The sequence below is a fragment of the Hemiscyllium ocellatum genome, chromosome 11 (assembly GCF_020745735.1).
Source record: "Hemiscyllium ocellatum isolate sHemOce1 chromosome 11, sHemOce1.pat.X.cur, whole genome shotgun sequence".
In the NCBI taxonomy this organism is placed as follows: domain Eukaryota; kingdom Metazoa; phylum Chordata; class Chondrichthyes; order Orectolobiformes; family Hemiscylliidae; genus Hemiscyllium; species Hemiscyllium ocellatum.
In genome coordinates this window covers 17,427,591-17,439,998 of record NC_083411.1, presented here as the reverse complement: position 1 = coordinate 17,439,998, position 12,408 = coordinate 17,427,591, and the positions used below count along the sequence as shown (strand labels likewise).

At 39.5% G+C, this 12,408-nt stretch overlaps 1 protein-coding gene across 5 annotated transcripts in view; it reads left to right on the top strand.

Annotated features, from left to right (window-relative positions):
* septin6 (septin 6) overlaps positions 1 to 12,082 on the top strand; it is an 84,797-nt gene extending 72,715 nt beyond the window's left edge. Inside the window, exons 8-11 of one of the 5 annotated variants that reach the window (XM_060832437.1) lie at positions 596 to 728; positions 977 to 1,167; positions 4,417 to 4,458; positions 7,823 to 8,918. In XM_060832437.1, coding sequence (XP_060688420.1) covers positions 596 to 728; positions 977 to 1,167; positions 4,417 to 4,420 — 328 coding nt within the window. In that variant the 3' untranslated portion in view covers positions 4,421 to 4,458; positions 7,823 to 8,918. The other 4 variants (XM_060832436.1, XM_060832433.1, XM_060832434.1 and 1 more) reach the window with 4 other exon arrangements.
* The last annotated feature ends 326 nt before the right edge of the window (positions 12,083 to 12,408 follow it).

Below are 12,408 nucleotides of genomic sequence, written 5' to 3'. Positions count from 1 at the left end.
GGGTCCCTGGCGCTGTGAGGCAGCATTGCGAACCACTGAATCGCTGTGCTACCTTTCATAGAATCCTTGCAGTGTGGAAGCAGGCCATTTGGCTCAAAGGGTCCAGACCAACCCTCCAAAGAGCCACCTCCTTACCCTATCCCTGTCACCCTGCATTTAATTGGGGTATTTGTAATATCACCCACACCAGTGAGACTACATGCAGAATCCCATGTACTACTTCAGTGAAAGTAATTGATTTGATTGCTAGAAACTGAAGTAGTTTTCAAGAATTTTGTTTACTGGCTGCGGATATCCTTGGTGAGGCCAGCACCTGATGCCATTATTGGTTGTCCTGTTGAAAGTGGTGATGAGTTACCACTTGAATCACTGCAGTCTTTGGGTTGTTGGACACTTCGTGCTATTAGGAAGGAAGTTCCAGTGTTTTCTTCTCATGGCAATGAAAATGTGTAGTTCAAAGTCAGGATGTTGTGTGGCTTGCAAGGAAACTTGTTCTTCTCCCCGTCCATGTGCAGGGGTAAAGCTGGCATTTCAACAGCATTACTTGAGCTCTGCAAACTGTTAGTGTCTGTTAAGTCATAATCTCCCTTTGCAGCTTGCAGGAAACATATGAGGCAAAGAGAAATGAGTTTCTTGGGGAGCTGCAGAAGAAAGAAGAAGAGATGAGACAGATGTTTGTCATGAGAGTGAAGGAGAAGGAGTCGGAACTGAAGGAAGCAGAGAAAGAGGTAAAGATACTTAGTCCTCAGACTCCTCTTCCCCCGAAGCAACCAGCAATATCATCATCGTGGGAACACATTAGAGGAATCAGTGTTCCAAATCACTTGTGGCTGTGTAAAGTATTTTGCACCATCCATGTTCTCAGGGCGCCCCCACATGCTTAAAGCCAGTCAATTACTCTTGAGATGCAGCCACTTCTGATGATGTTTCATCCTTCTCTATCTGTGTGTCTCTCTTTGCCCCACCCCCACCTTAGCTGCATGATAAATTTGATCGTTTAAAGAAACTTCATCAGGATGAAAAGAAGAAGCTAGAAGACAAGAAAAAGAGCCTGGATGATGAAATTAATGCCTTTAAACAGAGAAAGACTGCAGCTGAATTGCTTCAGTCACAGGCCCAGCAGTCAGGGAGCCAGCAGACACTGAAACGAGAGAAGGAGCGGAAAAAGTAAGCATACTTTATTTGTTTTATTTTTCCTTAAAAATTCATTTTCTACATTTTATCCCTCAGCAGTTTTGATGACAAGAATACAGCCACCACAACTCCTTTTATCTTCAACATCTTCAGTAGGTAGCCAAACATTGTGAATCGATTCTTGTGTCTCGATTAGAAATGTAGTGTCAAATTGTGTGGTACTGACATGTACCGTTATCCATAAAAGACCTTTACCTTTGGTGGATGAAATTGTCCATATCCCTTATGCATATAAAATTCACAGCTCAGCATCTATTCACGTGCACAGCAAGACCAACCAGTTGCATGACATTGCTATTACGCACAAATAGGAACACCGTTTGCACAATTATCTCGTTCTAAACATTTTGCATAGTTTTAATCCAGATAGCATACTTTTAGAGCCCAAAGTGGAACCCTGATAATTATTAGGTAAGTTTTTTGTTTTCTCAGCTGTTAGTTAGTGGAGCCAGTTCACCACCTGGTCAGCACAGTTTATGGGATGGGTGGGGAAAGGCGGGAGCTGGGGCTGGGGTGATGTGACATGGCAGGTACTATACTTAATACATTTTACTCGTTTAAAGTTCAACCCTTTTAAAGCAAAGCCAATTTCACAAGAGGTGCTAGATGTTTGGGAATGTCCTATCTGATTGCTGGTCACTGTATTCTCCTGAACCCCCCTCCTTTATTTTTAGACTATCATCAAGCTCTCTTTCACCTTGTGGTAGGATCTACTGTCTCTCAGCATCTACCCTGTCAGCACCCTGTCTTGCAAATCTTGCATGTGTCAATAAGCTCACCTCTCATTCTTCTGAATTCCAATTAGTTCAGGCCCACTTAGTCAAATCTTTCCACTAAGATGATCCCTTCATGCAAGGAATCATCCAACTGAACCTTCCAATGTCAGTGTTGTATAACCCTCAATGAGTCATAGACCAAGAAAAAAATGCGCATTGTGATCCTTTTTAGTTCACCTCTATTCTCCCTCTGAAACATCATTTATTTAGTCCCTATGCTTTTTGACACACTATTCAATTCATTCTTACCTATTAGTTTCTCTCTTCCCTCTCCAGGCCTCTCCATTTGTAGTGCTCTGCACACACTGAACTTGCCCCAGTTGCTTTCCTGCACTTGGGTCCTTCATGACTTAATGGTGTCAGCAGGCCCTCCTAACACTGCTACTGGTAAGAGTCAGCTAGCTGGTTAGACAGGCACAACTTAAATGTATATGTTCACAGAATCATAAGGTAGTACAGCAGAGAAGGAGCCATCTCTTTTGAAGTGTGACTGGCCTAGTTAGCTGTGCTTTCATACTGTTTCCCCACGTCCTTGCAATTTATCTCCATCCCTTTTGAAACCTATCATTGAATCTGTATCCACTGCCATATTAGGCAGTGCAATCCAAATCCTAATTGCTCATTCCATGAGAAAAGGTTTTTTTTTCTCATGCCACTTGAGATTTTTTGTCGATCTGTTCTCTGGTTATCCACTCCTCAGTCTATGGAGTATCTGTTTTCTTTATGTACTGTATCTAAATCCTTCATAATTTTAAACATCTGTCAAATCTGCCGTTGGCTTTCTCTGGGCCAAGGAGAACAGAAACTGCTCCGAGGCTAACCATGCAACTGTAATTCCTCATTACCACAATCACTCTGGTACTTCTGTTCTGCATTCACATCCTTCCGGCATTGGACACAACGTTCCCGCTGTGTCTCAACTAGTGTTTCATAAATGTTTCTCATCGCTTCCTCCCGTATATTTTATTAATTACATTGTTAACCTGCCTCCTTCAAAGATTTGTGCACAGGTGCCTTTGGGGCCTTCCCTTGCACTCTTTTAAAGTTCTCCCATTTTTACAGTGAATGCAGAAAATGCAATAATTTGAAATTGGTCACAAAATGCTTTGCCATGTAATTTTTCTATTCCCTTAAGCAAAATAGTCCCTTTGGGGATTGTGAAAATCTGAGTTGTATTTGTGGAATTAATTGCAAGTTTCATTGAAGACAGTACAACCTGTTGTTCAGGACACATACCATCCCACACCCCTTCATAAAAAAAGGACTATTCCGTATGAATGAAGTTTTAAGTGATTTATTTTAGGAGGATATGTTTTGAAATCTTTGAAAGCAACTCATGCTTTCTCTGTGCCTGAACTCCATTCATTGCTGACCAAGCAGATGTACCATTAGCTGTAGTACCAGACCCCCCCCCAACTGATACGTGACTGGTGCAGTGTAGAGGTATAGAATGGTAAATTCACTGAGAAAAATCAATTTCTTAGCTTTCATGCAAGGCTACTGAGTACAATTGCAGCAAAACTTTATGATCTGTAGGAATAGTATTTTTGTGAAGCACAATATTTGGATAGTAAACTGTCCAGTGTCTGCACAGCTAAATTAGTCATTTCATTGTGGTGCAGTTTTTTATCACTATGTACAGCGCATTGTTTGACTGCTAATTTTCTGAAAAGGTTGCCATGTGACTGTGTCCTTTGATTTGTCAGCTAGCTTTACTTTGGTCTAACTTTGCTTTGGTGCAGCTTGTTTTGCTTTGGGCAAGAAGGAATACAGACACAAACTCTCCTTCAGCCATTTAATTAGAGGAGGAGAGCTGCTTGGTTAGAATACTAATGGAATCCCATCTGTTTAATTGTGGGGGAAAATTGTGGTGTTCAGCATGTCTGTTATTCCTGGTTTCCCATGTGTTTTGTTTCTAAGCTACCATTCAGATGGGAGTCAAGGAACAAAGTTGCATTGTAGAATTATTCTTGATGTATTAAATGGAAATGTTGGGAAAATCTCTTGATCAGTTATTCTGGGTAAAATCTGCGCATTTATAGTTTGCTGCAATCTATATCTAAGTAGCAGCTTTAACGAACAAAGAAAGGAATTTCAGTTCTGGTGCAAAGAGTTCCTTTATAAGAACCTGTAGCAAAATTGTATACACTTGCAGAAAATTATGAAGAATGCTTCATATAATAATTATACTACACTGGTGTTAATGAACCAAGTTGAAGCTTCTGTGCTTCCACTAAGTGTTAGCCTATTAAACACACCCTGCAGTTGGCAGGTATGGTGATGAGGTATTTTAGGATCACTGGGTTCTGGTCACTTTTTTTTTGAGCAGGGCAAGTTTTTGGGTACAAACCTAAAGAGTTAAAAACAGCAAGCAAGTGTTGTGTATACACTTTTATCATTGTATCTGTTCATCCACATTAGCTTTTGCATGTGTACTGTTTTACAGTTAACGTGTTCACTGCATGCTGCATGAGACTCTGGTTGTCTGGTAAGCTTGATTGATTACTAACCTCAACCACAGCAGTGGAATCAGTTATCTCACACTGTTTACTGCGCATTTCGTTGTAGTTATTTGGTGATAATTTGGGTACATTGGTAACAGATGTAACACCAATAACTACTTATAGATGATTCTGACTTTAATGAGGATGACTGATTTCAGACACCTCTCTGTGTATCCTAGCCTATTGGCATTGTTCAGGTATAGTTTTTAAACAAAAAGTATTATACTGAGAGATCAGTTTACAAACCCTGTTGATTAATATTGCAGCCAAGGAGGATGGTAGTGGATATGGTAATATTTAATTTCTCCATGTTTTCTGCATATATTGCAATCAAACTTATTGCATGCAACTTTGAAAAAAGAAATTGCTCTGATGTAGCACTAAACTCTGAGCTTAACAACCAGTGAAATAGGTTGAAGTGTGATCATTGCTGTAATGTTCAGAAGTGTAACCAGCAATGTTTGCATAGTAAGTCTCCACAGATTATAGTCATAGATAATTTGACCAAAAAAATCTGTTTCATTACTGTTTGTTGGAGCGATAAATAATTGCCAGGATGCTGGGAGGAACTCACTCCCTCTTCTTTACTTAGCATCTTTTAAGGGTCCTCCTATTTGATATCTTGTCTAAAGGATATACTCCTTCAGTGCTGCTATCCAGGAATCAGACTCAAAAATTGATGATCTGATTTTTTTAAGGAGTGAACTACCAACTTTGTCAAGGCTCACGCTAGTGGTTAATTAGGAGCAGAACAACAAGTCTGCATTCAAACCCATTTCTGTGGCAGCATTTGATTCATAATTAAGCATTAATACTTTCTCAGCACCAGAGACCTGGGTACGATTCTGGCCTTGGGCAACGGTTTGTGTGGAGTTTGCATGTTCTCCCCATGTCTGCATGGGTTTCCTCCCACAGTCTAAAGATATGCACATTAGGTGGATTGGCCATGAGAAATTGCCCATAGTGTCCAGGGATGTATTGGTTAGGTGGATTAGACATGGGAAATGCAGGGTTAATGGGATAAAATAGGGGTCTGGGTCTGGATGGGTTGTTCCTCAAAGGGTTAGTGTGGACTCGAGCTGAATGGCCTCCTATCACACTGTAGTGATTCTATAATGTTATTTCTGAGTTAAAATAACCAACATCTTTCAGTGTGGGAGTTAGTTATATTCCTCATGCTGACTTTTTGCATTGGTATGATGTTTCTTGTGGCTAGGTTTGGTCTTGCTGTTGCTGTTGCTGTTACTATTATAAAGTCTCCGTTTAACAAGTCAACAGTTTTCTCTTTCACCAAGAAACCAATGGTTTCGTGGTTAGCTTTAGAACAAGAATCAAAATGCCACCAGTTTGAACATCTCTCTTCAGATTTCTAATTTTTTTCAAACACCCTGCCTATTAGAAAATTGCAGCACTTGTTTTGCTTCAGAGTAACATTTGTGCCAGACAAGTGTCAGCCAACAGCCATCTCTCCTTGATCGACAATGCCATTACCATTGCTGTACTTCCCCCACTGTCAATATCCTGGGGGTTACCATTGATCAGAAATTGAACTGGTTTAGCCATATAAATACTCTGGTTGAAAGAGCAGGTCAGAGTCGAGGAACTCACATTCTGTCTGTCCAATGCCTGTCTGCAAGTGTGATTGAATCCTCTTAATTTGCATGGATAAGGACAAGGAGAAAGTGAGGACTGCAGATGCTGGAGATCAGAGCTGAAAATGTGTTGCTGGAAAAGCGCAGCAGGTCAGGCAGCATCCAAAGAGCAGGAGAATCGACGTTTCGGGCATGAGCCCTTCTTCAGGAGGGCTCCCTTCCTGAAGAAGGGCTCATGCCCGAAAAGTCGATTCTCTTGCTCCATGGATAAGGACAACCCAACAACACTGAAGCTCAACACCGTCCATGACATAGCAGCCCTCTTGATTGACACACTAGTCTGTCACCTCCAAAGTTTGCTTTTGCAACCAGTGGTGCACAGTAGCAGTAGTGTATGCCTGTGCCATCCTCTAGATTCACTGCAGCAACTCACCGCAGTTCCTTAGACATCACCTTCTAAACCTATGACCTCTATTGTCCAGAAGGGTAAGATCAACAGGAACATAGAAAATTGGCTGCAAGTTTTCATCCAAGCCCCACACCATCCTGATTTGTGACTGTATCACTGTTCCTTCACTGTCACTGGGTTAATATTGTAGAATTCACTTCCTTACAGTACTCTGGGTGTACCTACACTGCATGGGCTGCAACAATTGAAGGAGGCACGCTCTTGGGCAGTTAGCCAGTGATGTCCACATCGTGATCAAATAAAGAAAGAATACCTTTTTACACTACCACTGTTGAATAGATTTTCATTCTTCAGGTAGTAGTTATTTTAAAATTGGTTAGGCGTCAGGGTAGATTGTCCCTACCCATCTGGCCCATTCCAATATTCAATTGGCCATGCAATTCCATTTTCCTGACCTTGCTCATATCCCTGATACTCTTGCGTAATAAGGAATCACTAGCAGACTTTCCTAGTTAGGGTGAAGAGAATGGGGAAACGTTCTATGTTTCTAGTACTCCAAGTGGAAAGCATATCATTATTTACTCCTGAATAACTTCATTCAAATTTTAAGATTGTGTCTCCTTGTTATTGACTTCTACCATCGGTGAAGTGGTTTCTATGTATTTACTCTGCCAGCGTTGATCCAATTGCCTTTCAATTGCCTGTTCTTGTAGGAGAAAACAGATCTTTTACAGCCAGTTTGCACAATATAGCCCATCAAAGTCCTGGTAATGTCCGGGTGAATTGTGCCTCTGTCAAAGATATATAATACCTTTCCTGAGGTGCGGTTCCCAAAATTGAACCTGGACCTCCAATTGGAGCCTGACCAAGACTGTCTACAGATGAAGCATATATCACAAAGACTGACACACCCCAGTGCAGCATCACCAAGGTTGTGTGTTCTGGCCACTCAAATTGTTTGATTCTCCGATCTTCTAACTCTGGTGAGGTGAAGTTCCCTTTTTGCCAGAATTAAAAATGGGGCAAGTTACAAAAATCAGTCAGGCTTTATTTTTCTCCCCTGCACTTCTCACCCAAATTGATTTTGTTGCTTGACCTGGGACAGCTGAAAAGATGATGTCGAAATGCAAATAACCAAAAAGTTTTCTTAGTTCATCATTTTGTGAGCTCAGTTCCACTGCTGTGTGTATTTGAATGTTTGCTTTTTTTGTTTAAATACTCATTTTCATATTTAACATGTTCAACTGTACTCATTCATTATTTACTGTTTAAATCGTACTTGGCTGAACATTCATCTAGTTTAAAGTAACTCATGAAAAATTAATCCTACTTTTCTTTCATTTTCAGTTCAGGCTTCCTGTAGAATCCTTCCCTCCGCAAGTCGGGAATGAACTCCCTTTTGCTCCCAGTTGCATTCCACCGCTTAATTCCTTTCCTTTCCTTTCCCGTCTTCTCCCTCTCTCCTCCCCTTTCCTGATTACCCATTTTCACCCCCACCCTTCCCTTCCCTCTCCATGTAAACACGTGTACAAACCTGATGCTGTGGCTGTGCTGAATGAAGGAATCCAGCAATAAATAGTATGGAACTGACAAAAGGACTCCCAATTTACCACTTCAGTACTTGCATGGTACCACATGAGATGCTATATGAGCATCAGAGACTGTTTGTTTTACATCTCAGTAATCACAACATTAGACCACATGGTTTTTCAGGTGTATTAGAGTACTCAGGAAGTCATTTGCATGAAGTTGTCACCATTTATGTCTCATCACCTTTACGCTGCTTGTGTTTGCTGCTACTGTTTTAGGCTACTGAACCCTACCGAACAACTTTTTTAAAAATGTGACATTATAGGACTTGAGTTTCATTTGAGACATGTTACAAAATGCATGTTAACCTATGGAGGAAAATAATTACCATACAGAGCAAAATGAAGGATTTGCATTTATTTTAAAAACCCCAGAAGGAGAATCTGGAAGTTACGAGTTTGTAGGTCAAACATAAAGTGCAATAAATGGAAGTTTTGAGGGTACATCAGTTACTATTAATGGCAACAGCAAAGATTTTTGTTAATTTTTTTCTCCAATTTTATAAAAGCAGGTTTTTGTTAACTCTTATTTTGATACTTTTTCAGTTATATAATATGAAGTTTATGACTGTGCATGAGCCGTATATGGCACAGATGTGGAGGTTTTTGGCCAATTCTACTTGATCTTTTAAGATCAAAATGTTTAGATGTTGGAGGTGTGTGTGTGTGTGTGCGTGTGCGCTTATTTTTAAAATTCCATTTTTATTGCACTTCTGTTATGAAGGGATTACTGATGTTGTGCAAGCTAATAGTTTGAGCTGACATACATTTTATTGACAAATAAATGTGAATTGAATCATTTGGGTTTCGCAGGTTTGCCATTGATTTTTTGTCTATATTTGTGCACTCTTTCTTTACAGTAACCCTTGGCTCTGCACAGAATGATTAGAGACCCTCAGTCATTATGGAACATGTTTTTCTTTGTTTTTCCCTCTTGTAAGCAGTGGCCAATATTAGATGGGGGCAGCTTCTGATACAGCTCACCGGCTGTGGCCTGTGCATTTTAAATACGAAGCCAGATTTGTGCTCGGCCTTTTGTGATCAACAAAAGCTTGTTTTGTATATTGTATTGCTCAAAATAAGATCTTTCTTTTAATAGAATTTAAATGATTAACATTGTACACCAAAAAGAATGCATGTGCTTTTTTTTTTGCCCATGTGATAGCCATTAAGTGCATTGCTTTTGGGTATTGTGTTTTTAAAACTAAATTGCACAATATTTATTTTGTAAATGTGGCGATATTGAATATTTTGAGCATTGCTTTCAAACCTTGCTAAGGTGTTTTAATAGCAAGACATTGTATTTCCTCAGGTCAGCCATTCCAGTCTCATGGAATCTGTGATGGTTCTATATTGTTTCAAGACTCCATGAAAGAATGCCATGTACAATATTTTATACATTCTATTCTTAGTCGATTTGTGCAGGTCATGCACTGATTATTTTTTTTGTAACCGTTACTGAGATAGGGTTTTTTTTTTGCAACTTTTTTCTTGCTCCACAGATTAATTCTGGATGTTTTACAATATCTTTAAGCTATTAAAAGCTGTTGCAACTCAGTCCTATGGTGTCTTTATTTATTTGAAAATGTGATCCTCATAAGATGATTCCTCACTTTTTAAAAAGAGAATCAGAGTTTTCATCTTTTTAAGTTTGTCACCTGTTTCCCCCCCCCAAACCCACCCACCCAATCTGCATATCCATTAATTTATTTAGCTGTTGGGATTTCTGTTCTGCATCCTATCCTCTGCACATGTCTGAAATATCTTCCAGTGTTGATGATCTATCTCATTGTGTTTTTCTCTCTAGCTTCTTTTAATGAGTCTTCACGGGCTGCTCTCTGGAGGAGGAGACTGCGACTTGTAGAAGAGTTAGGGACTCTTGTGCTGTGGCCGAGATCTGTTCTTTAACTGTGAAAACTAACACTGTACTCTTAAAAGGGCAATGTTCAGCTTGTGTGGGATTTTTAAAAACCCTTCACAGCCCCATTTTGTGTTTGAAAGTTATCTTATAAGTAGGACTAAAGGTTGTAAGAAGTTCTGTTTTTGAATTTTGCTTGTTTATGGATAAAGACTGCAATTTTTCCCTCCTGATTTAAATATTTTAAAGCTTCTATTTTTAAGTGTTCTCCATTCTCAGAGTTCAGCAAACATGTACTATTCACCACTTGAGTATAGCTGTTTAGATTAGTTTGACATTTTTATTGTCTAGCTGAATCTTTGTTGTAAATTGATGCTGATGAGGGAGTGTTTTATTGGGCTGTTTTAATTTAGCAGTCCAGTTCTAGTTTTTGAAAATACTTTCCCAGGCATTTTACTTTCGCTCATTGAAGGAGAAAGTAGGAATCTAAGTTCAGCTAATTGGACTTGTCAAAAGCATCTTTGCTGCTATCTTGTGCGTGGATCAGAATGATGAGGAAAACATAATGGGCACATTCTGAAATTTTGTATTGAAACAAAGGGCTGGGCTAAAGCCTCTGTAAATAGCTGTACCATGTGGTGTGATCCTGAGCCAGACAGTGCCAGAAGGTCTGTGTCCAATCCCTGCTCTGTGGTGAGTTGGTTGAAATATTGGTGGGGCATTGTGAGTAGACGCTGAAGCTTCAGCTTCGAAGGATAGACCATGACATTCAGTTCAGCGTCTTTTAATGGAGGGCTTTTGAGAATGTATGTGTGGATAGCTCTGGGTCTTATCTACTTTGCTGAGAACTGGGCCAGCTCCAGCTTCCTGGGTGGAGTGGCTGATGGAGTTTGGCAGTTTGAGTATGTGAGTATGATGTGCTGGAAATGAATCCAGCCACAAGTTATCTGCTTAAGAAGTAAGTACTGGTGAGAAACAGGCTAGGTTTATCGGGTAGAATATTTTCAATGTAGCCACACTGCAGCCCTGGCCAGAATTCTAAAGATCAAGTACATGCACGCAAGTCAGTGCGTTGTTCATATTTCAGTAAAAGGTTGTATGAAAGTACATCTTGTTCTGTACCATTCTCTAATTTTATTACTGATCAAAAGTTACGGTAATTTTTTTTCTATTATTCTGTGGACACCATCCACATGCAATATGGAGTTGGATAGATCCTTGGGAAATTTTGTTGGGCAGGAGAGCAAAAGCAGGGAAGTGGCATTAATTGGATAAGACTGGCAAAGGGCTGAACAGCCTCTCCTGCACTGTATCATATGCAGGACTGAATTCTGATAGAGAAGTCAGTACAAATCAAAATCTAGTTTGATTTGTGAATACTAGGTAGCATAATATCTTTATTTTTGCCACGACCGTTTGGTTGACTAATGCCCAGTCGTGGTGTTTTACTGCTTAATTTTCATAGCAGTGAATCTCCTTAAGATGAACATGAAGCAAACTAATTTGCCAAGGTGTGGGTGAGATAGAAATACAAGAGTGCATTGGAGGGCTGAGATTAAGGATATTTTCCTCTTGAAGTTCTGTGTTTACATTGTCTATGTACATCATTGTGTGCACACACGTGTGTATGCATCTATAGTAGGTCCACCCCCAGTAACCACCGAGTAGATTATGAACGTTGGGATGTTTTTCTACATGTACTATATTTTATCTGAACTTCCCAAAAGGTAACTGTTTAAAAATGAAGAAAGGAATAAAGTATGTTTAGTATATAGTGGCATTTTTCCATAAACTTGCTAAAGATTGTTGCTGTTATTGGTGTTTGTGACTTTACTGTGATTAAAGTTAGTGGCTGAAGGTCGAAATGCTGCAGAAGTTGGACTTTGCCTTGTTAATATTTCATATATTGCTGTCTTTAAAAATAACCCTTTGTCTTTCTTGCTGCCCTCTGTGTAAATATTGCACTTGTCTGAATTCCATTTGCTTTGAGCTGCTATTACCTATTTATTTATTTCTCTGCTTCTTGCCCTCATTTCAGTGAGGAAATGCCTGGGCAATGTATACCTCATGGCAAGATTTTATTTATAGGTCTTTCCTCGTTGACCCATTATACAATTTTTTTTTAACTTTGCTATCATTGCTGTAAATTTTCAATAAAATATTGGGGAGAAAATATATTTCTTGAATTTCCTACTTCAGAGTTTCTGGTCATGGATTTCTCGATGCAAATAAATATTCTTCAACTAAGCACAAGTGCAAGAATTTGACTCACATTGTATACTGGCCATCTTCGTTCGTCAAATCATGAAGCTTGGACTACCTACGTGACATAAACACAATTACTGTTAGTAAGGTTTTGTTTAAATGTTCCCTCAAATTTTATGAGCAATTTCAGACGAGCAACAAAGTGAGGAAATATTTACTTTTGTTTCATGGTTAACAAACAAAGGGTGTCACATTTCCTGGAACACATTGCTGCTGCACTT